The following is a 26,057-nucleotide window of genomic DNA, read 5'->3' as shown; positions in this document are numbered from 1 at the left end:
TCCAATTCTACGGCATGTTTTCAGAAATCCCTGACCATGATACCCACCGCCATTCAAAAGTTTGGGGTCAGTAAAATTTTCAATACATATATTAAGCAAGAACATATATTTATCAAAAGTGACAGCAAAGAGTTCTTTTAAAAAATGTTTTACATTTTCCACAAAAATATCAATTAGCACAACTAATATCAACTTTCAACATTCATGTGGCACTGGAGTAATGGCTGCTGAAAATTTTGCTTTGCCATCACAGGAATAAATTACATTTTAAATAATAAATATATAAGATACTTTTTCAAAAGCATTTAAAGATTTTACAAGTCCCAAACTTTTGAACAGTAGTTTATACATACATCTTTAGAGACATTTGCAAACTTAACTTTTTTTTTTTTTTTTTTTTGAAAAGGGGGGTTCCTTTGCAGCTTATTTTGCTAAGAACTCCCTATACTAAATAAGAATAAACCATCTGACTAACTGACATTTTGTCTGAATGGAAATTTTGTTTAATGAAACAAAGAATCCAAGGCCCCTTGATATTAAAAAGTGCTTAAAATAGGGGTATAAGATTACAAAACACAACCAGATAAACAAGAAATGTTATTTTTGTATTATACCCCATGTGAGTGCCTTGGATTTCTAGTTTGATAGGCTGTTTTCCCTTCTTCTAAGAGCACCAGTGGAGGTAATGTCCAACATCCTTGAAGCAATATCCTCATGTTTCATGTTTTACAGAAATAAATGGAATCCCAATATCATTCAACTAATGAATGCCTGGGGGGGGGGGGGGGGGCATATGATAGAATCTCATCTGACATTGAAGGGAATTTCACCCAAAAAATGTTTTACAAAAGATTTTCAGAAGATATGTTTAGAATGTTGGTAACCGAACCGGTATGGAAATGAATGGTTACTGTCAACTGTTTGGTTACCAACATTCTTCAAAATATCTTCTTTTGTGTTTTTGATCACCTTGAGGGTGAGTAAATGACAAAAGAATGCTCATTTGTAGGTGAACACTCCCTTTCATTAATTTCCCTTTATGTAAAAAGAAACAAATGTGAGCTCATCTTGTAATGGGAAGTGGGTTTCAGCCTGGAACAGTTGAAGTCTGCGTGGACAGTTCTGTGGCTTTTCACTTCATCTGTTCTCTACAGGGGAGAGTTTAGGAATGGAAGGAAGCTTATCTGCTTGCGGGAGATGAACAATGATCCATTTCATTTCTGCTTGCTCTAAAGATTGCCTGAATGGGAAGAGAGACAGAAAAAACTAAAATAGGAATTGTGCAAGAAAAAAAATCACCACCATTTTATAATGTTTGGGATCTGCTTCAGGATTTAATAAAGCAAAAATTAGATCTATCCTAAGAGAAATGCATACATCTACCATTTTATGACATAACATGTTAAATCTCTGCTCAAATCCCTCTAAGATCTCTCCTTATTTTCATAGGAGATCTTATTTACGTTAAACTAGACGGCTCTCTTTGAGGTGAGTTTAAGTCTTAGACAGATTCATTAGTCAGATGTCTACCTGACCTGGTATAAACTCTTAAGGGAGTTTAGATAGCAAGCCCAGCGCTCCATCTTTCTCTGCAAATGTCCAGTAGGCACATTACATTACACCCCTACATCTTTTTACTTTGCAAGCACTCAGAGAAACAAGTATTACACTAATCCCTGTCGCCAATTTATCTTAAACACATATTTGTAATGCTGCAATAAATTCAATCGCGTCTGTAGGGCTCGCTTTAGAGAGGGGGCAGATAAAAAGAAGAGGAGACAACTGATAAAACAAGGGTTTTTATTGAAAAAACATTTAAAATACAATGAGGCTATAAAAAAAATTAATATAGAAATAAAAATATAACTTAAACCATTCTTGTTTTATTCTTTATTTCTTGGGGTGGCTTTGGCATCCTTTCCGTTCTTCTTGGTGAGACCACTAAAGTATTTCTCTCTGAAAGAGTTGTGACCCTGGTACGGAGTGAAGCGAGGATCAGCAATGTGCACCAGTTTGTCCGAATCCTGCAAGAAAGCATATTAAACAGCTTAAATAAAGAACATCCGAAGTGGTGGAGGGTTCAATTTAATTAGCATTTTTCTCTTTAACATTTATGATCAACAGTCAACTTCAAAAGGCAAATTGGTTCAGTACTGGATTGTTTTTATATTGCCAATAGCCTACATTCAAGTGGAGCTGGTTATTTTCTTATTTTAAGTCATATGCATTACTGGTAAAAAGTTTAGAACAATTAATAATGTTTTTTTTTTTTTTCTTTAATCATTAATGCCCTCCAAGGCTGCATTGATTTAACCATAATACAGTAAAATCAGAAGTATTTACGTTATTTATTCCTGTGATGGCAAAACTTAATTTTCAGTAGACCCCAGATTACTCCAGTCTTCAGTGTCACATGATCCTTGAGAAATCATTCTAATATACTGATTTTATGGAGCAAAGATGCATTAAATTGATGATAGTGAAGACATTTGTAATTTCAAAATACTTCTTTTTCAAATAAATGCTGTTCGTTGAATGTTCTGCTTTTTAAAGCATCCTGAAAAAACGCATCACCGTTTCCACAAAAATATTAAACAGAAAAACAGCAAAAACTGATAATAACTGAGCAACAAATCAGCTGCACATTAGAATGATTTCTGAAGGATCATGTGGCACTGAACATTCAGCTTTGCCATCAAAGGAATAATTTAGATTTTAAAATTAATATAATTTTTTTTTTATTCTAAATTGTAAATTTTTTCACAATATTGTATTTTTTTTTTTAAATAAATGCAGCCTTGTTGAGCATAAAAGTTCTTTCACAAACATTAACCAAACGTTTGACAGGTAGTGAAGGTTTGAAATGACAATGCAATGAAAAACAAGTAGTGAACAGTGTACTTTTACATTGTTATCAGTTTAAATGTACTTTAATATTTCAACAAAACCTCACAAAAAACAAAGGCGCACTAAAGCAAAATGGCAGAAACAGGTTTGAATGTTTGGCTGAGCACAGCACACTTTTATGTCTTCCCTTCACAAGCTCACAGTCAAGTGCCTAATGACAGACAGCAGAGTGTTAAGTTCCTCAGATTTTCGGAAGCCAGGATCTTAAGCAGGACCTGCTGGAGGAGGGCAGGAGGGAATCACACTGCGCCGCAGGCTAACGAGGTGGCAGGAAGACTGTGAGATGAAAGTGATGGGCCTGCAAACCATCAACGGCACCTTCTACAACACACTCCCTTCTGCCAGTCAGCAAGGACTCCATTCAGGTCACACGTGCCGGGACCTTAGTTTACAATGCAACTTATGCAGACCACACAGACCACACAAGCCTCAGGAACAGACCCTAGTGTCTGTGGTGGCCTAAGTGGGCTGTAATGTCAATTAGACTTACAGGATAAACAAATGAAAATGAAAAGCACTGGGAATCTAATGAAAACCGTCATGAAATGTCCAAAGTCATATTTCCCTCCAAAAACAGCAACAACAAAAAAAAGTAAGTACATTTTTGCATGAAGAAAATGACATCTATTTTTTCTTTTGCATTATTTTCATGACAATTACGCACATTTATCCTCAACTCTCAATTCTCAGAAGCCTACTGTATACTATACTGTATGAGAAATATTCTCTTGCGACTAATGCAAATATATATAGTACCAAAAGTCTATGGTCAGTAAGTTAAGTTTTTAAAAAATTAATACATTTACTCAGTAAGGGTGCATCAAATTTATTAAATGTCAGTAAGTACTTCTATATTTTCACAAAAAGATCAAAATAAATGTCCTTCTTTTGAAATTTCTAATTAAAAAATTTAAAATACATTGAAATAAAAAACAGTTATTTAAAATGTTAATATAATATTTCACAACATTATAATTTTTACTGTATTTTTGATCAAATAAATGCAACACGCATGCACACACACACACACACACACATATATGTGTGTGTGTGTGTGTGTGTGTGTGTACAGATGGATACATACAAGTACAATTATAAAGTGCAATTGGTAACTATTCACCACTTCAATATATAATTATTTTATTTGTGTTTTTTATATAATTATTTTAATTTTAAGTTAGATTTTAAATATTAATCCAATAATTTATTTAAATATATATTTATTGTGTCCATCATTAACTTTAGTGCTTTACAAAAATGTAACAAATTGTCAGAAAAAGGTCACAGTGTAAAAGGTCTTATTTTTTTTTAATGCTATACATAATTCAAAAGTTTTGGTTTGCGACCCAGACATTTCTTTGTAAGATTTACACAAGAAGAAAAACAGATGTTTGGTGTAGGTACTTCAGCAGGGGACATGAGGACACACAGAATCTATGCGAATGAGAGAGATGGAAACAGAGAGAAAGAGAATGAGACAAGGCAGAAACAGGGCCTCATCTTGACTCAGAGTTGTTTGACAGCTATGGACTAATGCTAGATCTGCTAAGCTCCTAAAAGTCCTGCGTTCTGTTCTAAAAATAAGCTACACTTGGTAATATTTATCCCATAACGCAACAAGACTGTTCTCAAACAAAAGCAACAGAACTCTAAACCTAATATTATAATTGATCTGAAAAGAATTGTAGAACAGTCTAACAGAGCGATCAAGGATATTAAAATAAACATCCATAAACAATGAGCGACGGACACTATTCAGATGGGGTTTTTTTTAGCTACTGCTGGACATGAGGAGAAGTTTTGCAGAGATCTCCACAATTCTATTGACGGATCCCATGCCAAGATCACATCAGAGCTACTTGAGCTTTGGGAAATGAGCCAGTTTTTCACAGAAGAGACTGATTTGATAGTCATTTTTTTTGGCTTTGGGGATTGAAACAAGTTCAGGAGGAAGACAAGGACATGACATCTACAGATAACATATACGTTCCAGGTTTGGAGCATAAATTGGTGGAGACACATGCCAGTCTGGGTAAATATTCGTGATGCGAGTCTGTTTCAGGAAAGCTTTTATGGGAACAATTTGGGTTTTTTGAAGTGAAGTGGTTGTCAAATCCAAAGATGGATTGTTTTCCATACAATGTGTGATTAAGTCATTAAAGCGGCGTAAAAACAGAGTCAATCACAGCCAGATGGCAGGATTATTTTCAGATTGGCGCCATAAAAGACGTAACAGTATAAAACATGTTCTGGACAGTTCGCATATATGAAGCTCATCTTTAGACCAAGGGGTCTCCACCCAAAAAAGCCTCACATACCTCAGGCTCCTTGGTCTTCTCCATGGTGATGAGTCTTCGTGATGTGTGGCTGGACAGAGTTTGTTCGCAGTTGCTGATGAGAGTCAAACAGGGGTGAAGAGGCACCATCTCCTCACAGTACCTGCAGACCACAGTGCAGTTTCAGATCAGTCAGCTGCATGCTTACCAAACGAAACACCTTGATAGTGGTAGGGGATGTCACAACTATCAGCTGTTGTTGCTGAATTGTGGCACTGCTCACTTGTGTGCGTCACATGCACTGCATAGCAATGGAAAAGGGGTGATACTGAACTGACATTTTTCATAGACTGCCTGCCAATTATTTTCCAGGCAACAAGAAGGTCACCAAAACAACAGAAGCAATGCATGAATGTAGTCGATAAGCCCTAAAATGGCCTAAAGCTAAAAGCCCTAATATACTTCAAGGCCTAAAAGCACTAAGCAAAAACTAAGAATGAACTACAATGATGTAGAACAAAACCAGGCCAAAACAAAGTTTGTTTCGGGAGTTCGAAAAAACACCTTTGAATCGCCATTGGTCTGTGGTGATTACATAATCAGTATGTACGATTCAATAATAAATAGCGAGTCTGATTCAAACTAACTCACAAGCAAATTCAAAGCAGTCGCTGCAATTTTTGCCTACTCTTTTTAATTGTGTTTATAGTTCTGAACCAAATCCTCCTTCAAAGCGCAATGATTTGTTGGCAATATTAGCCATTAGATCCTTAAGGATACTAATTTCAACATACTAAGCTTTAGGACAAGCTAATTCTAATTTCAAATACTACTTAGAATGGATTTTATGCGGATTGAGACACAGCAAGTGTCCTGAATTTTTCTGGCTGACGCATTAAAAATAATCAGCTCATAAAATTCCTTGTCTTCGAATTGGACTATACAGCTTTCCCTGTGTTTGTTGTAGCACAGATTTATTGATATATCATGCTCTAAAGACCGATTTTACAAAATAACTTCTGAAAACAGCAATTTTTCGCATTTGTGACCATTTTAAATCGCAATCTGAAGCCCTGCCACAACCATAAGAGCCCATCTAACCAGAACCACTGAGAATATCCAAACTATTCGTTGTTCCCAGAGGCAGTGAAGACATTTAGTAGGGACATTAACTCAGCAGGGAGTTGAGCTGGTGGGCTGTTAACATTCAAGCGCTGACAGACGCGTTCACACGCATCGACTCCTTTCATTTTTTTACGTAAAAATGGCTAGCGCCTGAAATCAATGAAAAAAATGGTTCGAGGGCTGCTAGCTCTAGCTGAACCTCATCCACACAAAGCCAGTGATCCACAAACCACTGCGCACACGCAGTTAGCTGCGTTTCAAACAAATCATAAATTATGTGCCCTCTTTTCAACGGACCTGACAAAGCAAAACAAGGAGGCATACGAAGCATACATATTCTCCATCGCACTGTTTACACGGAGCTACTCCTGTCACCTTGGAGAAATGTCTAACAAATGTCAGCTTTCCAGGAAGGGCACTCTGGAGAACCCAGTCCACAGAAATCACATGACAGAATCACATTTCTGAATATAGGGCAATGAGTCAGAACAGACTAGTGCATTATGGGGAACTAATGACTGACTAACATCCCATGTGGCTCACACTCATCTCTGCCTTCACTTCATGACGTCCATGTCCCGTAAGAGAGATTATATTCTTCTATTTGCAACAATACACAGTGGTACCAAAACAATTAACATAAAGGTCAAAGATGTGTCAACTGAATCAAAAGACTCACTTTTTAGCGTTATGTTGATGTCTAGATCATCGCGGACATTATTAAAATATGTTTGGGTATTTTTCTCTGTTATACTTCATTTGGTTTTGTTTGTAACATGTGACCCGCTGCGTCACCAGAAATTTTGATGTTTACTATAGAAGAAGTGTTTTTATTTTGGTCTAGGGCTCGATTGTGAACTTTCTCCTCAGGACAAAGTAGATGAATTGGACACTGAGGGCTGTTTCCACTTCTAACTGTTACAAGGGTAATCAGCGTCGAAGCCCCAGATTCCAGCAGTAGTCATCTGCTCCTTTGACACCAAAGTTTATAAACACAAGTGTTGCTATACTAACGCCGGCTCAGTCTGAAGATGCGGTCATAGAGCTACTGACGCCAGCGCCTCCTTGTGGTGATGTCACTGACAGCTTTGCTTGTTTCCTAGTTAAATCCTTCCTGTCTGTAGACCCCAACACATTCACCAGATACACTTCTGACCCGTCGGCCGGATATACTGGAGTTCAGTTGTGTGCAGTTTTGTTCTGACTCTCTGCTGCACTTAGTGATAAAGATACACAGTACAGTTCAAAGTTTGGGGTCATGAAGATTATTTTTTACGTTTTTGCAAAACGTCTCTTATGCTCACCAAGGCTGCATTTATTGGATCACAAATACAGTACTATTGTGAAATAATATTAAAATTTAAAATAAGTGCACACTATTTTAAAATTTAATTTACTCCTGTGATGGCAAAATATTAAGTAGCCATTAACTCATTCTAATATGCTGATTTCTACTTATATTATTATTTTTATGTGATATATTTTTAATTCAGAATTCCTGCTGAATAGAACGTTCAAGATCAGCATTTATTTGAAATAGAAATCTCTTGTATTTTTAAATAGCTTTTGATCAGTTCTTTTAATGTGTATTTGCTGAATAAAAGTTGAACGGATTGTACAATACAGGTCTTTAACTTCCACTATCATACTAGCATTTTGTTAATATTGTACCAGACACACTTTGAATTAGAGCTGGATATTGTACGGCATTAATAAATCTGTAGGATATTATATGAATGAGAAATATGAGAAAAATAACTGTGATATGTGACTGTACCTGCATATCCCTACTTGGAAAGCACTTCATTCATGTATTAAATCAAGACAACGCAAGCTAAATTCATTATTGTTGCCATCAGCAATCTTGTGGGAGTGAATCCCGTAACTATATGATCTGTCTAAAATCTGTCTACAAGCAAGACGGAGATAGATCAAGCGCGGGCCCCTCCTTTGAGTCACAGCTCTTCCCGGTCCCTGTAATCAGTGGATAGCGTGATCTGTGGACACTGCTGTTTGTGGTCAGTGGGAAATACCCCACGGCTTCACACCTGCTCCTATGCTGGGCTGACCGCAGGTCAACAAGCCTGAGCAGGTTTAACATACACCACCTCAACAGGGGGCTTGAGCTACTGATGTGATTTGAGCTCCTATCCACAGGCATAGGAAGGTACAACATAGCCCCCTAGTGACTGATTCAGTACATATGCTAGAGGAATATGCTGCATCCGATAAAATTAGTGAATGTTATCAAGCAGTCTGATTAGATGTACTTACTCTGGTCTGTAGATTGGCAGCCAATAGACGAGACATCCACCTAAAACCAAATGGTGGGCTGCAAAATTCAAGAGGTCGGCAAAGATATCACTCAGGTGATACGCCATTGAAACAGGTACATGACTCTCTCCAGAGCTGCAACATAAACGATGAAACATAAGAAAATATAATCAACTCAGAATCTCATGAGACATAGGGCACCCCCAAAAAAAGGAAAGTCTGTCATCATTTACCTGCCCTCAAGTTGTTCCAATGGAGCAGAAGTGAAGAAATTGTAAAAAATTTTGAATGTGCAAAAGATTGTCTCATTCGCCAATCACAAATTGTCTTATGAACAAATCAATTCAAAATTTTGCTTTTTGTAGCATTGTAACTGCATGGAAAAGGGTGACTAATACACTATACACAACATTATTCCATGGGGAAAAGAAAGCCGTAAGTGTTTTGAAACAACATGAGTGCGAGTAAATGACAATTTTCATTTTTGGGGTGAACTGTTTCATTAAGCACAAGAATCGGTTTCCTATACATGATCAAGTGAACATCAAAATCTGATACAGTCTTCAAGACATTATTATTAAATATTATTATTTTCTCAGGCCTGAATAAACATTAGTAACTAGTATATAAATATATTAGGGATGCACCGAATCCAGGATTCGGATTCGGCCGAATCCTGGGCTTTTTGACGGGGTTCGGTTTCGGCCGAACCTTAGATTTATTTTCCACCGAACCCTAGACTTGCGCTACGACGTCACACGGCCGTTGATTACGTGAAGGTGTTTACATAGGACCCGTTCGAATGTAGTAGGCTGTAAGAATCTGAAAATGGAACTCGTAAGCAAAAAAAGTTTTGTTTGGCAGTACTTTCAACCAAAAGAAGGCGATTCAAGTCGAGCTTTATGTTCAATTTGCAATGCCAATTTGTCTCGTGGTGGCAAGTAGAGCCCTGCGCGGGACTGTTTTCTTCATCCCGCGCCCGCCGAATTTCTGACCATTACCGCCCGCTCCCGCAACGTGTATGTCCACTCCCGCCCGCACCCGCAAAACTCTGAGAATTTATTCCCGCACGATAATAGAGATGCATTGATTTGGTGTCTTCTCCCGTCCCGCAGGAAAAAAAAAACGTATTGTATTGCTATTATTAAAGAGATTCATGTTTGTTCCTTTCCCTGACCTGCATGTATTCTGACGCACTGGTAGGGAAGATGAATATAGCCTGGGCTATCGGGGACATCTAAAACGCTTAGGCTACCGCGCGTTTCTTTAGACTTCAAGTACTTTGATTTTGTTGACAATGACATCATGTCGCTAGGTTACCTCCCGATCCCGCAGTGTTTTTTTTTAGCCGCCCATTCCCGCCCGCAGCAAAGTTCAAACCGCCCGCTCCCGCGAGATTTGCGTTGGGTCCCGCGGGACCCGGCGGGTCCCAATCCCAATGCAGCCCTCTAGTGGCAAGGACCCTAAGCAGTACACAACATCGCCGATGTTAAAACTAAGGATGCGAGTAGGATTCGGTATTCGGATTCGGCCGAATCTTAAACAGTGGATTCGGTATTCGGCCGAACCCCAAAAATCTGGATTCGGTGCATCCCTAAAATATATAAAGATTTTTCAGTACTGATAATAAAAATAAAATTTGGGTCACACTTTATTTTAAGGTCCAAACCATTAACTATGACTTTTGCCTCAAACTCCTAAATTGCTGCTTATTAATAGTTAGTAAGGTAGTTGTTAAGTTTAAGTATTGGGTTAGGATTAGGAATGTAGAATATGGTCATGCAGAATATGTGCTTTATAAGCACTAATAAACAGCCAATATAGTAATAATAGACATGCTAATAAGCAACTAGTTAATAGTGAGAATTGGTTCCTGCACTAAAGTGCTATGAATCAGAATGATTTCTGAAGGATCATGTGACACTGAAGACTGAAGTAATGGCTGCATAAAATTCAGCTTTACCATCACAGGAATAAACTACATTTATAAATATATATAAAAAAATAAAGGTATTTTAAATTATAATATTATTTCTCAATACTAATCTTTTTACTGTATTATTGATAAAAAAATGCAGGTGATACTTCATTTTAAAAAGCCTTTGAATGCTAGTGTAACTGTATAGTCTTGCACCATTTGTTGTGTTAGAGGTGAGGCAAAGGATTACTGGATGACTGGCTCATATCTAAAGAGTGTTTCAAGTGGATCCATTAAAAATGCAGGTGGATAAAAGTGATAGGCTTACAAGTCCTCAGGAGGTTTGATGATATCTTTATGAGATCCCGTTCTCCTTGTGGACTCACGAATACCATATGGAGCTGCACAAGGGAAAAGAAAAACACTTGAAGCTTCAAAACGCAAAAAAGTGAAGCGTGTAATTTATGAGCCACTAAACATAATTGAACAATGTTTACAAACAGTACTCCCATGCAACTGAAAATCTAGCTTGGAGCAGCTTGTTTTTAGCTAGTCCAATCAGGTGTGCTATAGTATCTTAACATAAAAATAAATAGTACACCCTTAACCTTTGAAGACCTTAAGTTTATAGGAACGTACGGTCTGTAACAATGGCATCAAATGGTGCATTTTTTCTCCAAACGGGTTTGGAAGCATCAGACACCATGACGTCCACATAGAGACTCTCAGTCCCATACTGCCGCAGGTTTGCTCGGATGTTCTCATCCGGTCCTCTCCATTTCTGATTCTTCCTGCTGGCTTTTCCTGCAACAGTTTTAAATGCTCACAGGTGTGTACTCACTCCAAAAGTATGACTAAACCTACATTGTGTGGAAAACTGAAGGAGAAAATTATTTAAAGGCTTTAAGAAAAAAAACATACCTATTCCATGGATAGTGTTATAATCAATGTCTGTTCCACATACATAAGCCCCAAAGTGTGAACATGCTACCAGAAGACTACCTGAAAAACAAAACATAGTAAGAAAATTATCATTACAGAATTTAAGATAATAATACAAGTAATCTCTGAAATATATCTGTAGATCTTTATATCTGCTTGACACTTTAAAAGTATGGCCTATGAGGATTTCCAGGCAACTAGAGAGCGTTCAACTAAGTTAGCACATCTGGTCTGCAGATCTCAGCACATGTGGTGACAACAGACTTTTGATAAAGTCCTGGCAACATCATGGCACGCTACAAACTCACAATAAGCCACGCTTTGGGAAAGAGACTGAGAGAGAAATGCAGCCCCATGCTGTTTAGAAAGCCAGCAATCCTTCATTTGACTGATGACACTCGAAGGTGTCTTTTCAAAGTCAAAAGAAAGAGGAAAAGTGGGCCATCTGAGATTGAAAAGTGAGAATTTCTGAGCCATCACAAAAAAAAAATAATGAAATGGAGATCTGCTCCTGGTTCGTGTTAGTCACAAATAAGAAACAGAAGATGATGGCACATATCTTCAATCACCCAGACAAGCTGTCAGATGTGATTTCACTCAGAACGAGAAACAAACACAAACACCTGCTTCAGTTTGGCCCAAAATGAAGCATCTAAAATGTTCTGATTAACAACGTGCCAAACAAATCCATTTTGCAAGACTAAATGAATTAATTTGCAGAATAAAGATATCTGACAACATAAGTGTGTTGGATGAGAAACTTATACAATGACTTTGCTGAATGACTTTTTATACTAAAACTGACTTTTTAATACTAGTTGTTGAAGAAACACCAATATAATGTTTCAAATTCCAATAATTATTAAATGAACACAAATGAATTGGGGGAAACTGATCAAATGCAATACTACAAAAAATTACCATTTCAAATAAATACTACTAAATACTAAAAAAATAATTCCACAAAAATATTAAGCACCACAACTGTTTTCAGTATTGATAATAATAATAATAAATATTTCTTGAGCAGCAAATCAGCATATTAGAATGATTTCTGAAGACTGGAGTAATGGCTGCTGAAAATTCAGCTTAGCCATCATGAGAATCAATAATATTACAATAGAAAACAATCATTTTAATTTTTAATAATATTTACAATATTACTGTATTTTTGATCAAATAAATGCAGCCTTGCTGAGCATAAGATACTTCTTTCTAAAACATTTAAAAGTATTATCGACCCCGAACCTTTGAACAACAGTGTATATGATGGCTCTTTTACGACGGCTTCAAATGTGGCTCATCCAATCAGATATTAGAGTCTGAATTTATGTCAAGAGACATGAATGGTTGTATTTAAAAGCCTTCTATGCCCTCAGACATTTCCTCACCTGTTCCAACAAAAGGATCGTAAACCAAATCATCAGCCTTTACTTTGGCATGATTGGCCATGATGAAGGAGAGGCCAGCATCCATACTAGTGTTCCCAATGAAATGTCTCTTCTTCACACTGTAAGAGCGAATTAATTCTCTCTGACCATCTGCAATCTGAAGAGAAAAGAGTTTAATATTTAAGAATTAATACAGTATGTTACCTTTTATTTCAATGACATCATTCAGGTTTGCTTTCTAGGGCACAAATTAAGCATTTTACAAATCCAAAAACTACAGCATTAATGTCCTGATTCTGAACCGTTATGTATATGGAAAGAGCTGCTCACCCATCTCCCAAAGTATATATGGAAAGGCTCCTCTGGGATGTCATTGGGATCAGAGCCATAATCCTCCAGCAAACAGAAAATATATTCTGGATCCTTTAGATTGACTGTCCCTTTAAATGGCAAGAAGTCTAGAGCCTGTGGCAAAAATGCATTTTATATTTATGATTTTCACTGTCCATAACAGAAGACATTCAAACTTGCCGTTAAGGCTGTTGCTAAATGAACACCAATTATAGATTGTATTTCACAGAATCAGGTATTCAAAATGTACAAACATGTAAATACAGCCAAATACTTACATCAATCTTTTTGATGCTGTCCTTAAACACTAATGTTTTGTTGAAAGTGTAAACATTGATCTTATAAGTTGAATTGTGTTGTAGATATGGAGCCTGTGAAGAAGTAATACAAGAGACAGTTTATTCAGAGATGATTTCTGTAAACCACATTGTATTTATTAAAAGGAGAACATGAACAAACCATGTTTTCAGCTGGATACTCCAACAACGACATCCTAAGCTCGTCTGTTGTTGTTCCATGACCCCAAAGTTCAAAAGCAGACCTTGAGATCAATATTAAACTTTACATAAATGCAGCAATTAAAAAACGATTACTGTTTTTTGTTTTGTTCAATTAAGGCTTTACAATAAGATCTTTTGCTTGTTAGTGTCAATTAACAAACTAACAATGAGCAATATATATTTTTACAGCATTTATTAATCTTGTTAAAAATACTTTCACTGTTTGTTCATTTCAATTCACAGTACTTTTGGTTTTGAAATTGTAAATGCTGAAATTAACATTATGATGTAGAAATATTGTTCATTGCTGGTTCATGTTAACTCATGTAATTAACTAATATAAACAATTTAAAGGTTTCACCCATGAAATATTCTGGTTTTAAGCCAATCATTAACTATATTCAAACACATGCAGAGTCTTGGTTGGTCATAGGGTCACAGAATATATTTAGCAAAATAATATTATATTTACAAAGTAAATGTCGCCCAGTAAATGCAATTAGAATAATATTTATAATAGTTTGTCACCTTTAGAATTTTACATGTTATGTAAGTGTAATAAAATACTACAACCTACTTTCCACAAACCGTTCTGGACATGACACTCCGTATATCATCTTCCGATAAGCCATTCAGTTGCCAAAAGGGAGACTTATGAGAAAAAAGTTAGAGTTGTAAGACAATAAATAACATAATTACTTAAGCCAAGTGCAAAACAATTGGGGATCACCTTTTCGCTGAATGTTTCTGATGTATCAAATGGACGGTTCCTTAGAGACAGCAATGCTTTTATTTCCTGTAAACAATAATTCAGAGAGTGAATATCTACCAAACACAATTCGATTTTAGATTTAAATTAATTACTCTAAAAAACTGAATTGAACGGTGAGTACTGAGTTCTCTAATACAAAGTACACTCTGACAGATTAATTCTAGCATTTAGACACGAAGGTCTGGGTGAACTGAAGGTTTATAGTTTGTACCGGTAATCTAAAATCGACGTTATCATGTGCAAGATGAAGTAAATATTGTCTGCACGCTCGACCACAGTGGAGAGCCATGTTTGTGTGCTACATTCAACATCCTCCGACGAGTAAATCGTGCTCGTAACAACAGTTCCTATTTGGCATCCCCGTGCGTAAATCGCCTAAGAGAAAGTACCTGTTTTAACTACTGTAACTCATACCCATGAGAAAAATAAGTAAATTGCCTTTGGGGTCGGAACAATTGTGTGTTCGTGAAAGCCGAATGATTTTTTCTTATGCTTTTATGTATATAGTCCTTTTTGGAAATAAACCTGAGGATATCTTTTAATCTTATCGACACGCTCATTAATTTCTTAAGAGGCTAAAATCTTCCCCATCATTGGGTGATCATCATGATTCTCGTGCTCTGATTGGTTGGTTTGCACGTCAATCACTCTCACCAGAGGTCAGAAAAGTATCTACTGCTCAACTTGTATCCACTTCCATCCTCAAGAAGCCAAACAAAGGCGGTAAGGTTTTATTATACTACATCTAACGTGTGATACGTATATTTCGATGTCAAATAAATATTTGTAAAGTTGATTACATCGAGTAAGCTGTCAATGATTGTCACTAATAATCTTATAAACTACAGTGTTCTGTATATAGTTGTATATGTGTATTATATATAGTGCCGTTTCATGCATGCTTTGCAACCTTCAGAATAGAATTGAGAATAATGTCCCAATTGTTCTGTATTTTGAGAATGAATTAGCCTATTATTGAGAATAACGTCAATTTGAATTGAACTGGAACTGAGGTTGATGAATATAGAACTGTACTTCAAATTTGAAGAAGAATTATTAAAATAATACAATTAAAAGAAGCTGTATTGTGTGCAATTTTAATAATATAATGAATATAATAATTTCATTTTTCAGTATGAATATGGGATATTTCCATAAAGAGTTAATATTACTGATACATGTAGTTGAATATAATCATCAGTATCTGAAATCTCACCTATAAAAATGTGAATTTAAATTATATGCTACATTTCTCCTGATCATCATCATTTTTTCTTGTAAGCATTATTTTCCCCAAAGTCTTTCAAATTTGAGCCAAATAACATAAACAGTGTGAAACCTTAAACACACACTACAAAATATATTTATTTATTTTTTATAGTTTTATAATCCTGTTTTAGTTTTAGTTAACAATTAATTTTTTCCTAGAATGAATATGATATAGATTAGCTTAAGTGCCCTGGCTAGTATTGATTAAATTGGGTCAGTCTTACTTGTAGACTTCATGAAGCTTTAAGTTATTTAAAGGCTGTGCGACATGCAATCTTCTCACTCGCAGCCTGTGTTGTGCCAACAGTGAAGCATGCTGAAAACTAAAGCTGTCTTGTGAGCCAAAGGTCACCATGGAGACAGATGAAGCACCTGAGCACCCTAATGACGACAGGGCGGAGACCTGCACCGTATCCGTCAAAGGTCTGACAGAGAACTGGCAGAAATGGTCCAACGACCACTGCGAGTATCAGAAACACAATCCCTTCAGCAACGGCAAGGTGATTCCCCTGCAGATCCAGCGAGGACAGGAGGGCTACGGCAGGCCCTTAGAGGGCTCCAAAACAGAGCAGAGAGGAAAAGACGCCCACTCTCACATCAGCAGAGAGGTCACAGAGCTCTATCAGGTCATTAGGGAGATCGGAGAGAGCGGGGACGACGGCAGGGTGTCTGTGAGGTTCGGAACGCTGTTTGAGAGATACGTCACTATCTCTAATAAACTAGTGGGAGTTCTGCTGCGAGCACGCAAGCAAGGGCTGGTGCACTTTGAAGGAGAGATGCTGTGGCAGGGGAGAGATGATGGAGTGTTCATCAGCTTGTTACAGTGATTTACAGCAGTGCTGGACACCATGTGCCTGCCTGTCCAACTTTGATTTATAGACATCCGTTTTACTTGAACATGGGTTAGGAGTCAGTTGTCAGCCAAAGAAACTTATGCTAATGAGATTTAAACTGAGTGTATTGAATTTAAATGTAGCAAACTGGTATATTCTGTTATTTTTAAGTACTACCAAACAGAATTGGAAAAATAATGATTTCAAACAGGATTCAAAACAGTCTTGTCTGTCATTGGTCGACCAGATAGGTAGCCCTGCCCCCTGTCATACCATTTGTTAAGTCAATGTTGCTTTTAGGGGCTGCTAAAAAACAGAGCAACAATGCTTACACTTTTCAAGTGTTCCTGCTTAAAAATATCTTAAACCAGTCTGAAAATGGTTTGCTGGTCTTAGTTGGTCTACCAGCCTATTTAGGCTGATCTGTTTACTGGTTTTAGAGGTACTTCAAAGAAATAGTTCACCTAGAAATGAAAATTTCCTCAGGCCATCCAAGATGTAGATGAGTTTGTTTCTTCACCAGAACACATTTGGAGAAATGTAGTATTACATCCCTTGCTCACTGATGAATCCTTTGCAGTGAATGGGTGCCGTCAGAGTGTATTGACTAGAAAATACATGTTAACTGTTCTGTATTGAGTTGCTTTGAAATTATTCTAAATATAATTAATATAAAAATATATTTATAGTCATGAAAATGTGATAGTTTTGGAAACACAAAACTATTAAAAAGCAGATAACACTTATGCAGGATATTATTTATTTTGTTTACATGCTTATACATATCATGCGACCTTACATCACTAAATTAAATACATCTGAGGCAATATAGTACAATCTATGTCATGGCATAAACAGAGTTAAAACTTCATTTAGTGTCATATGAAGGAAGAAAAACATAACTGCTCTTGCATCAGTGTTGCAGTACAGAATAACAAAAACACTGCCATGTATTCTGATGCCAAAATCATTCAGCTAGTGTGAGGTTAAAGGTCAAGGCTAATTATTGAGATTAATTATCATTTTTAGCTCATTCATATTTACAAACTCTTTGTCACAGCTATGTATCCTAAAAAATCATATTACTTTAGTAAAACTGGAAGAATCCCAACTCTTCTCTGTGAAAGATTAATGATTCTGTCAAATTGATCAATGTCATTAATATTCTTCCCCCTGCGGCTCTGGGCATCTCAAACATTAAAGTATTTTAACAAACATATAACTTCCTGTACATTCAGCTCATAGAGTTCAGCCTTTGGAGTAACTGGTCAGCCTGCAAAATAAAGACATACAAGGGTTAGCCACACATTTGCACACTCCAAAGCAAGTCAAATCCTACAATTTAAAACAAAGAAAACATTTATAGGAGTAGAGTTGGTAAGACTAAAATATTTCTCCACACAGATCCATTTGAGCTGACAAAAACAAAAAAAGGTTTTCATTCCCCCTGCCACTGTAGCTTGTCCATTTTTATTTAATCCAATTTGCTTGCTCCAATTACTCGACAAAAGGTCTCATTCAACAGATGTAATAACTGGCAACATCTTGCTACGCTCAGAAAACATTTTGTTCGTTAATGCATCAATAACCCGCTCCAAGGGAATATGATTATTAGTTTTAGTGGATGTAATTTAGTTGTGAACTAAATTATAGTGAATAGTGGATTGCATTGTTGGTTTGTTAATTTGATTGCTTACCGTTATGAAATAATACGAGTTTAGCCTGTAAATCAAGTGGGACATGAAGCCCATCTGACTGACGGGTGCGAGAACATGGAGATGCAGATGTGTAACAGAACAGAATGGAGGCCAATGGAACCCAAACCTTGGAAATATAATTGGCATGCGATGCATCAGAACATAACTCACAATGTTCTGCATGCTTCATAAACAAGGACTTGATTTTCGTGTAAGTGGCAGATGTTTTTCATTACCTAACATCATTTAAATCAGTCACATCGTTCTTCTGAAGTATCTCTTTCCCCATCTCCACCAACTTCTCCTCTAAAAAACATAAAAATGGAGTTTGCACAGATGAATCCTTAGTAAAGCATGCTATGAATAACTAAGCTGGGAAGTCTGACTACTTGTAAACGTTACTGTAGAAAGGCTCCAGAGTAGCTACTGTCAGAAATGTCTAAACATTTACACCGGTCTTGAATAACTCACAGCGTGCTTACCTAATCGTACATGCTCTTTGCCAAGAGATTTACAATTGCCCACATGTTTACTTGGTACAACCGGATAGCGATGAGGAGCTCCAGGGTGGATATCTCTGAAACAGGACACGGTGCCATCCTGAAAAACAGGGTTTTAAGTAATATAAATGGGTAACTAAAAATAAGAACAATTACAATACTTGATTTATTCTAATTCATTTGTGTTATATTTATATTGTGCTTCATTTATACAGTGCTGCTTTAAAGTTTGTGAACCCCTTGCAGAATCTTGTGAGTAATTTTAACAAAATAAGAGAGATCATACAAAATGCATGTTATTTTTTATTTAGTACTGTCCTGAGTAAGATATTTTACATTAAAGATGTTTACATTTAGTCCACAAGACAAAAACAAAATGCTTAAATTATTCAAATAACCCCATTCAAAAGTTTGGGAACCTTTGGTTCTTAATACTGTGTGTGGTTACCTGGATGATCCACGACTGTTTTTTGTTTTGTGATGGTTGTTCATGAGTCCCGTGTTTGTTCTGAACAGTTAAACTGAGCACTGTTCTTCAGAAAAAAATCCTCCATGTCCTGCAGAATCTTCAGTTTTCCAGCATCTTTTGCATATTTGAACCCGTTGCAGCAGTGACTGTATGATTTTGAGATCTCTTTTCTCACTGAGGACAACTGAGGGACTCAAACACAACTATTAAACTAGATTCAAACATTCACTGATGCTCTTGTAGGAAATACGATGCATTACGATCCGGGGGGTGAAAACTTTTTGAATTTGAAGATCAAGGTAAATTGTACTTAATTTGTCTTCCGGGAAACATGAAAGTATCTTCTGTTGCTTCCGAAGGGAGTACTAAATGGAAAATATATATATATTTCTACAAAATAAGAAAAATTTGGACATCTTGATCCTGTTCAAAAGTTTTCATCCCCCCTCCCTGGCTCTTAATGTATCGTGTTTCCATCTGGAACATCAGTGAATGTTTGAACCTTTTTTAATAGTTGTGTTTGAGTCCCTCAATTGTCCTCAGTGTGAAAAGATGGATCTCAAAATCATACAGTCACTGCTGGAATGGGTTGAAATATGCAAAAGATGCTGGAATCTGCAGAAGATGGAGGATTTTTTTCTGAAGAACAGTGCTCAGTTTAACTGTAAGGGGTTCACAAACTTTCCAGCAGCACTGTATATTTTAATTTTTGTTTTAATTTTTCTTAATTACTTTGACAGCACTATAAATTCTGATGTTTTTAAATGTGCTCAAATACATTGCAAATTGTGTAATAAATAATGTGACTTAATGAACATGAAGAGCTCCTATTGTAAAACATAATTAAAATTATTTTACAAAATACACGATATTTCAAAATACGTAACTCTTTTTTTATTTATTTATGTTTTCATTTATTAGCCTACTTTATTTTTGATGACGATGGCCGAGTAATCATCACATTACCTATTAAAACTTCATTCAGAAACTAACTTGACGTTTTGCAAAGGAAAAGATGCAAGGAAATAATAAATGTTAGGACACGTCGGTCTATTACTTTCATGAAACATGCATTGTATTGTGATCTTTAGCCTCTTTATCATTATCGCCTCTGCATGAGTTATGATATCGTAAATAAAGCACTGACAGCACACTCACGTTATGCAGGAGCTCAGTTCCCATTTCTCCCTTCACGATTTTACAGAAAATGCATTTTTTGTCATATCCATCATCAGTCTGGTTCGTTGTACCGATCTCAGGTGTCGGTGTGTTTACGGCGGCTGCCATCTTCAAAACGTGAACAGAGTCAGGGCTTTTCAAAGCCAAGAAATCCCAAATATGATGATCCCTTTGTGAGAGAACCCGAGTTAATATATATGCTTGTACATATTGTAATGTCTAAAGCTCCAAAATTATGCATGATATTATTAAGACAAGTTGTTCTCCAGAATATATGATTGGATTTTATAAGTCCTTTGAACTAAATCCTAATCAGTTTATTAATATATTACATAAACATAGTTTTTATTATTATTATATTCATTTCTTTTTTGTATTTTTAATATTTTAATCCAATATTATACACAAAATATAATATTAAATTAGAAATATTGTTTAAAAGCGGTTTTATAACCAGTGAGTAGTAAAATGACAGTGGCAGAGCATCCTAAAAAATACAATACAAATTATTCTTGAATGTATGCTGCAAGAAATGAAAGACTTATATAAATACAATTATTAATATTTTTTATTATTAAAAAAAAAAAGATTTTCAAAAAATCACAGGCATGTTAAACATATTTTGTAATCTTGTTGTAACATTTTCCATGATGTAATGTTGAATGTGTCATATATTTGGTGTGCTATATTTACTGTTACTTCATTTATAGACGTCCAGATTTTAAATCAAATTTATTCAGATTGTGAAATTCTGAAGAAAAATCTAGTCACACTTCAAATATAATTTCATGCTCATAAGATGATTAATAGGAAACATTTTCCATTCAGCTGTGTGAAATATTACACATTTCTAAGCTTCTAGCAATTTAGTGAAGTGAAGTGAAGTGACATACTGCCAAGTATGGTGACCCATACTCGGAATTCATGCTCTGCATTTAACCCATCCAACGTGCACACACACAGCAGTGAACACACACACCGTGAACACACACCTGGAGCAGTGGGCAGCCATTTATGCTGTGGCGCTCAGGTAGAAGTTGGGGGTTCGGTGCCTTGCTCAAGGGCACCTCAGTCGTGGTATTGAGGGTGGAGAGAGCGCAAAAAAAAAAAAGTCACATGATCTTTCTTATTCTTGTATTTAGTATAAACACAACACTAAAACCTAAAATATTAGTCCCACCAAAAAGAAGAAGAAATTAACAATGTAAATCAAATTTGAGAAGTCAAATTAATTTCTGTAGTAACTAACACTACAGTTTTAACGATAATTAAAATATGAATCCTGGTTTATTAACAGTGTGGGAACTATTTCATCACTACTTGTAACCCTCAATCTAGAATGAGCTTGGCAACCCCTTGTAAATTTTTAGTGACCCCTATAGTGTGGGTTATGACCCCTGGGTCAGGAACCACTGCTTTAAATGATATATATTCAAGCCCCTTTTGAATTTGATTAGTTGAGCATCTCCAACAGCAGTGAATAAGACACAGCTGTTTTATTCTTTATTTACCGCCTATGTCTAAGGAATACTATTCAGTGTGTGCAAGCAGCCAGCGCAGCAGAATTTGAGCAAAATCTCCCTGCAGAATCACTCAGACGGAGCTCCCGACCGGTTAAAGGTTACTAATCAAGAGAGGCAGAAAGGATAAGTGAGTGACAACACACTATGTTAAACTGCTCTGTTTAGCAGGTCAACCGAGCAATTAATCCTGAACACTCCAATATGCCAGGGTGCCACATTTACCGCCTTAATATATGCAAATGATGTCATTAAAATGCATGTTCATGTTTAGTCTCTAAATTAAGAGCTCATTTGCACTCCCAACAATCCAGAGATTCATTATTACAAATTACAAAAATAATAATGACTCAAGACATCAAATTTACTCTCCTTGTACACCCTCCCCTATTTATATTATGAATGTGAAAATAATTTATGTGACAATCAGCAATTTGCAACCACTGTATTGGAGGTTGTCAGCTGGCCAAAGCTATTATGCTATCTCTTGTTCTGCGGCTCCATATGATAAATAATGTGCCAGAACATGACTGTATGCAATTACAGTCTGCTGTGGTATTGAAGGAATGCAAAGGATTGTAAAGAAAAACAAGAGGACTAGCAAATGTGGGACATAGAAGATGGTCGTGATGTGAATAGAAAATACAAATGCCTTAGAAATAACTGGGAAAGTATGAAGTTAAGCACTGGCAACAAACAATGGATCTCATGCGTCTCTAAATGATTCATGACCAAAATATCAACTCCAGCATTGAGGAAGTCAATGTTTTGTCCTGAAGAGGTTGTAGAATTATTCATGAGGCATCGGCTTTGTAAATAGATCCTGTTGATTAAAATGGAGGAAGTTGGGGGGTGGCGAAAACTGCAACTCATGAATCTCTGGAGAGCGAGAGAGAGAGAGAGAGAGAGAAAGAGAGAGAGAGAGAGAGAGAGAGAGCTACATCCCACAGAGACGATTGCCATTGCCACTGGTCATCGTCCCACTTGGCTATGAATCTGAAATTAGCCTATGTATTTTTATGAAATTAAATGGCTTTGCCTTTACAGACAACATGGTTGAGAGGTTAAGAGGCATTTTTAAGAGAAATGCTTTTTTGACTTTTCAGCTCGTTTCTGCTGATATGTATAGTCACTGTGAATTGATATTTGCAAACTTTTACTTCCGTAATTTCACACATAGCAAACAGGAGCGAAACAAGATGTTAAACTGCTCCGGGTGTGTGTTCACGGTGTGTGTGTGTGTTCACTGCTGTGTGTGTGCACGTTGGATGGGTTAAATGCAGAGCATGAATTCCGAGTATGGGTCAAGATACTTGGCTGAATGTCACTTCACACACATTTTAAACAAGATATGAAGTAAATGTGAGTTTGCTAAAACAAACTGTATGGCTAACATTATCGGTTTATTATATTGTATGTGTGCATGTGCATAGTTTAAAAGTTTGGGCTCAGTAAGATTTTTTTAAAGAAATTAATACTTTTAGGGTGGGTTAAGTCGATTAAAAAATAAAGACATTTATAAAGTTACAAACTGTTAGTAAAGGCTGCTGAAGTTCATTTTAAAATAGAAAATTTTAATTTTAATAAGTAATTGTAATAATATTTAATTATATTACTGCTATTACTGATTAAAGGAATGCAGCCTTGGTGAGCATATTCACAACTCCACTACAAAAGTAAACAGGGGGATATTTTATTTCAATCTGACTTTCAGCACTAATTGGTACTGTAATTCCAAAACTCTCAAAACTCAACTCAAATATGCAAAAGATGCTGGAAAACCCTATTTTTTTAATTCTCTATATTCTTGTGGTGCCATCAGCCAATTAGTGTTGTCAGGATGCAGTTTTCCTGTGGCTCTAGAGTGACTCAGTTGGCATTTATGGCTAAAGTTATTAGCGCAAAACAATTTTTATACAGAACTGAAAGCCCATGAAGAAAGATGGCAGAATCACGTATTTCCAGATGATCATGCACCAGCTGAGCAACTGCTAACATGACACTTTCTCCAGGTATTATTCTGATAGCTCCACAGTGTTTTTAATCGAAATACCAAATTAACAAATAGCTTATTTACTGTGATTTCTGCACATTAACCTGACACTTTTAAAAAATGACCTGAAGGTTGAGTTAGGTCAGTATTTCCACATTCTACCAGCAGGAGACAGTGTTATGACATCCTTCAACACAACCTTTGAAGTGTGAACAGTGTTTTACTCTCAGCTGTTTCATTGTGTTGGTTTTTTTCAAACATCTGCACTTCTAATTCTCTTGGTCAAGTATGCGTGTCAGATAAACCATGGTAGATGTACTGTACTAGACCCACAGCTGAGGTCACAACGTACTTTTAAGCAGCAGCAACAGTAGCGCATTATGGAAGTAGATATTAATGCATAAACTGTATTTACATATCTCATATATTAATGCACTGTTGATTCTTGCAAGTAGTCTCATCAGTGTCTAGTTTAATCCAGACGTATCATGGAAATGTTAGCGTAACTAAAGAGAGCAGGTACCGTGAAACTCTCTGTTTACTCAGCTGTCTGTCACTCTCTAGACATTCTCTCCTTCATTCTTGTACCTTTCTGCACAGTCCATTTACTGTGGGTTTGCAATGCACCTGGTGTTCATTTCCCTCTCCTCTTTCCTTCAGATTCAGTGTTTTCCCCTGAATTAAGGGGTTTTCACATTTGGTATGTGGTAACTGTGAGTGCGGTTCATTTGAATAAGTGGGAACGCTGCCATCCGTTCCTTGGTGAGACATGCGGGTCCACTTGTTCGACTTAGGATGTGTTCACACTTGTAGCTCACTTCGATTGAATGTTTTGGTCTGGACCAAAAGAGAAAATTATGTTTGGTTTTGGTTCACTTAGCATTCAAAATTTCCCTTTTTTCACACAAACCTAAAGATGCTAAACAAAAGGCAAAATGATACGGTCATAACCTGATGGGACAACGGTTCTGATGTATATTTGGTGACCTTTCCGAACATCCAAAATAATGCTGTGTGCTGGGCTAAATGCTCTCATTGGATGTGTGTACATATGGTTGTATTTTTTACAACAAAGAGCTTATTAAATGTGTAAAGGAGCCAAAACAGAAGTCAGGAATTCCTCAATTGCACACATGGAGATCTGCTGCAAGGAGACGGTGGTTCTGACACCTGTATCAAACTGGACAAAAACAGGACATGATGCCACAAGGCGTGACCCTTAAAAGGACAGAATGCCCAAGCATACCTGGGGCACGTTCAGGCTCACACCGGTGAACAACGTTTTGCTACGGTTTCCGGGTTGAACGACATGTTTCCTGGAAACGGTGTGCAACAGGGTTTGAGATACGTTTTCTCTTGTTTGGTGGGTGTGTCAAAAATGTCAGCTCAATCAGCAGCGACATGTATAAAAACCACGCGGTATTAAAGAGACAGCTCTTGTGTCCACTGCAGCTCAGTATAGGCAACAATTGAAGATATTAAGAGTTTTATAGTATGTATAGAATATCAACATGATGATGAATTTGTAAGTAAATGTAATTAACATCAAAATAAATTCACAAGAGCAAGTATATTGTTTGCACATGTTTATTTACATTAAAGGCAAAATAACTGAAATAATAAGAGCACAAGTATAGATCTGGAACTTCTTTAAGTCTGTATAAATATCATGTAGTCTTCTGGTCCATACCCTTTCCTTAGGAAGGTGTGCTAAACACTGATTAATGTAACATAAAAATACTACACATATTTATATATTTTGCTATTGTATTGTGGGGTGACACTTTCATAAACCTTTCTATGCTTCTCTGATTATATAATGGTAAATATTACAATATCATTCCACAACAACAGTGATCAGCAATAATGGTAAGCCTAATAATCACAATAAAAATAATAAGGTCATATAGATCATAAAACAGTCTCGGAGGTAAGAAGTGGATTATCCTTCACCTGAAATGTTTGTCTTTTCATCCTGAAATGCGAGGCAAATGTTGGATCGCAATAATTAGGAACCACAAGTTTCCACAAATCCCTTCACTCGTTTGGGATGTTCTCTTTTATTCTGGACAGCAAGAGTAGTGACTGTAACATCGAGAATATTTTACAGTATTAAACACGTATTTATACCGATTTCATCA

At 36.4% G+C, this 26,057-nt stretch overlaps 3 protein-coding genes across 5 annotated transcripts; 1 reads left to right on the top strand and 2 right to left on the bottom strand.

Annotated features, from left to right (window-relative positions):
* Window positions 1–1,784: 1,784 nt before the first annotated feature.
* Window positions 1,785–14,779, bottom strand: LOC306877927 (tRNA (guanine(10)-N(2))-methyltransferase homolog). Of its 3 annotated transcripts, none has more exons than XM_079429974.1 (13): window positions 14,668–14,779; window positions 14,415–14,480; window positions 14,262–14,335; window positions 13,644–13,725; window positions 13,463–13,555; window positions 13,164–13,298; window positions 12,834–12,990; window positions 11,422–11,502; window positions 11,140–11,304; window positions 10,829–10,901; window positions 8,583–8,717; window positions 5,226–5,346; window positions 1,785–2,024 (listed from the first exon to the last, which is right to left on the bottom strand). In XM_079429974.1, the coding sequence occupies exons 1-13, from the start codon at window positions 14,743–14,745 to the stop codon at window positions 1,884–1,886; spliced, it is 1,401 nt and encodes a 466-aa protein (XP_079286100.1). In that variant the 5' UTR covers window positions 14,746–14,779; the 3' UTR covers window positions 1,785–1,883. The 3 variants fall into 3 exon arrangements, with proteins under 3 accessions (XP_079286100.1, XP_079286101.1, XP_079286102.1); XM_079429975.1 differs by having other exon boundaries at window positions 13,644–13,687; window positions 14,668–14,755; XM_079429976.1 differs by lacking the exon at window positions 13,644–13,725 and having other exon boundaries at window positions 14,668–14,753.
* Window positions 14,780–15,095: 316 nt separating this feature from the next.
* On the top strand, window positions 15,096–16,774 carry LOC306878461 (actin-binding Rho-activating protein-like). The gene is made up of 2 exons (XM_079430845.1): window positions 15,096–15,179; window positions 16,033–16,774. Exon 2 carries the CDS (start codon window positions 16,079–16,081, stop codon window positions 16,550–16,552), a length of 474 nt encoding a protein of 157 aa, XP_079286971.1. The 5' UTR covers window positions 15,096–15,179; window positions 16,033–16,078; the 3' UTR covers window positions 16,553–16,774.
* Window positions 16,775–17,792: 1,018 nt separating this feature from the next.
* Window positions 17,793–20,514, bottom strand: LOC306878335 (adenosine 5'-monophosphoramidase HINT3-like; the record flags this gene model as incomplete). The annotated part of the gene is made up of 5 exons (XM_079430615.1): window positions 20,383–20,514; window positions 18,738–18,855; window positions 18,492–18,561; window positions 18,256–18,382; window positions 17,793–17,831 (listed from the first exon to the last, which is right to left on the bottom strand). The coding sequence occupies exons 1-5, from the start codon at window positions 20,509–20,511 to the stop codon at window positions 17,793–17,795; spliced, it is 483 nt and encodes a 160-aa protein (XP_079286741.1). The 5' UTR covers window positions 20,512–20,514.
* Between the last annotated feature and the right edge of the window lie 5,543 nt (window positions 20,515–26,057).

Source organism: Barbus barbus (genome assembly GCF_936440315.1).
Source record: "Barbus barbus genome assembly, chromosome: 12".
In the NCBI taxonomy this organism is placed as follows: Eukaryota; Metazoa; Chordata; class Actinopteri; order Cypriniformes; family Cyprinidae; genus Barbus; species Barbus barbus.
Note: the sequence above shows the minus strand (reverse complement) of the source record. Positions and strands in the feature narration are given on the sequence as shown.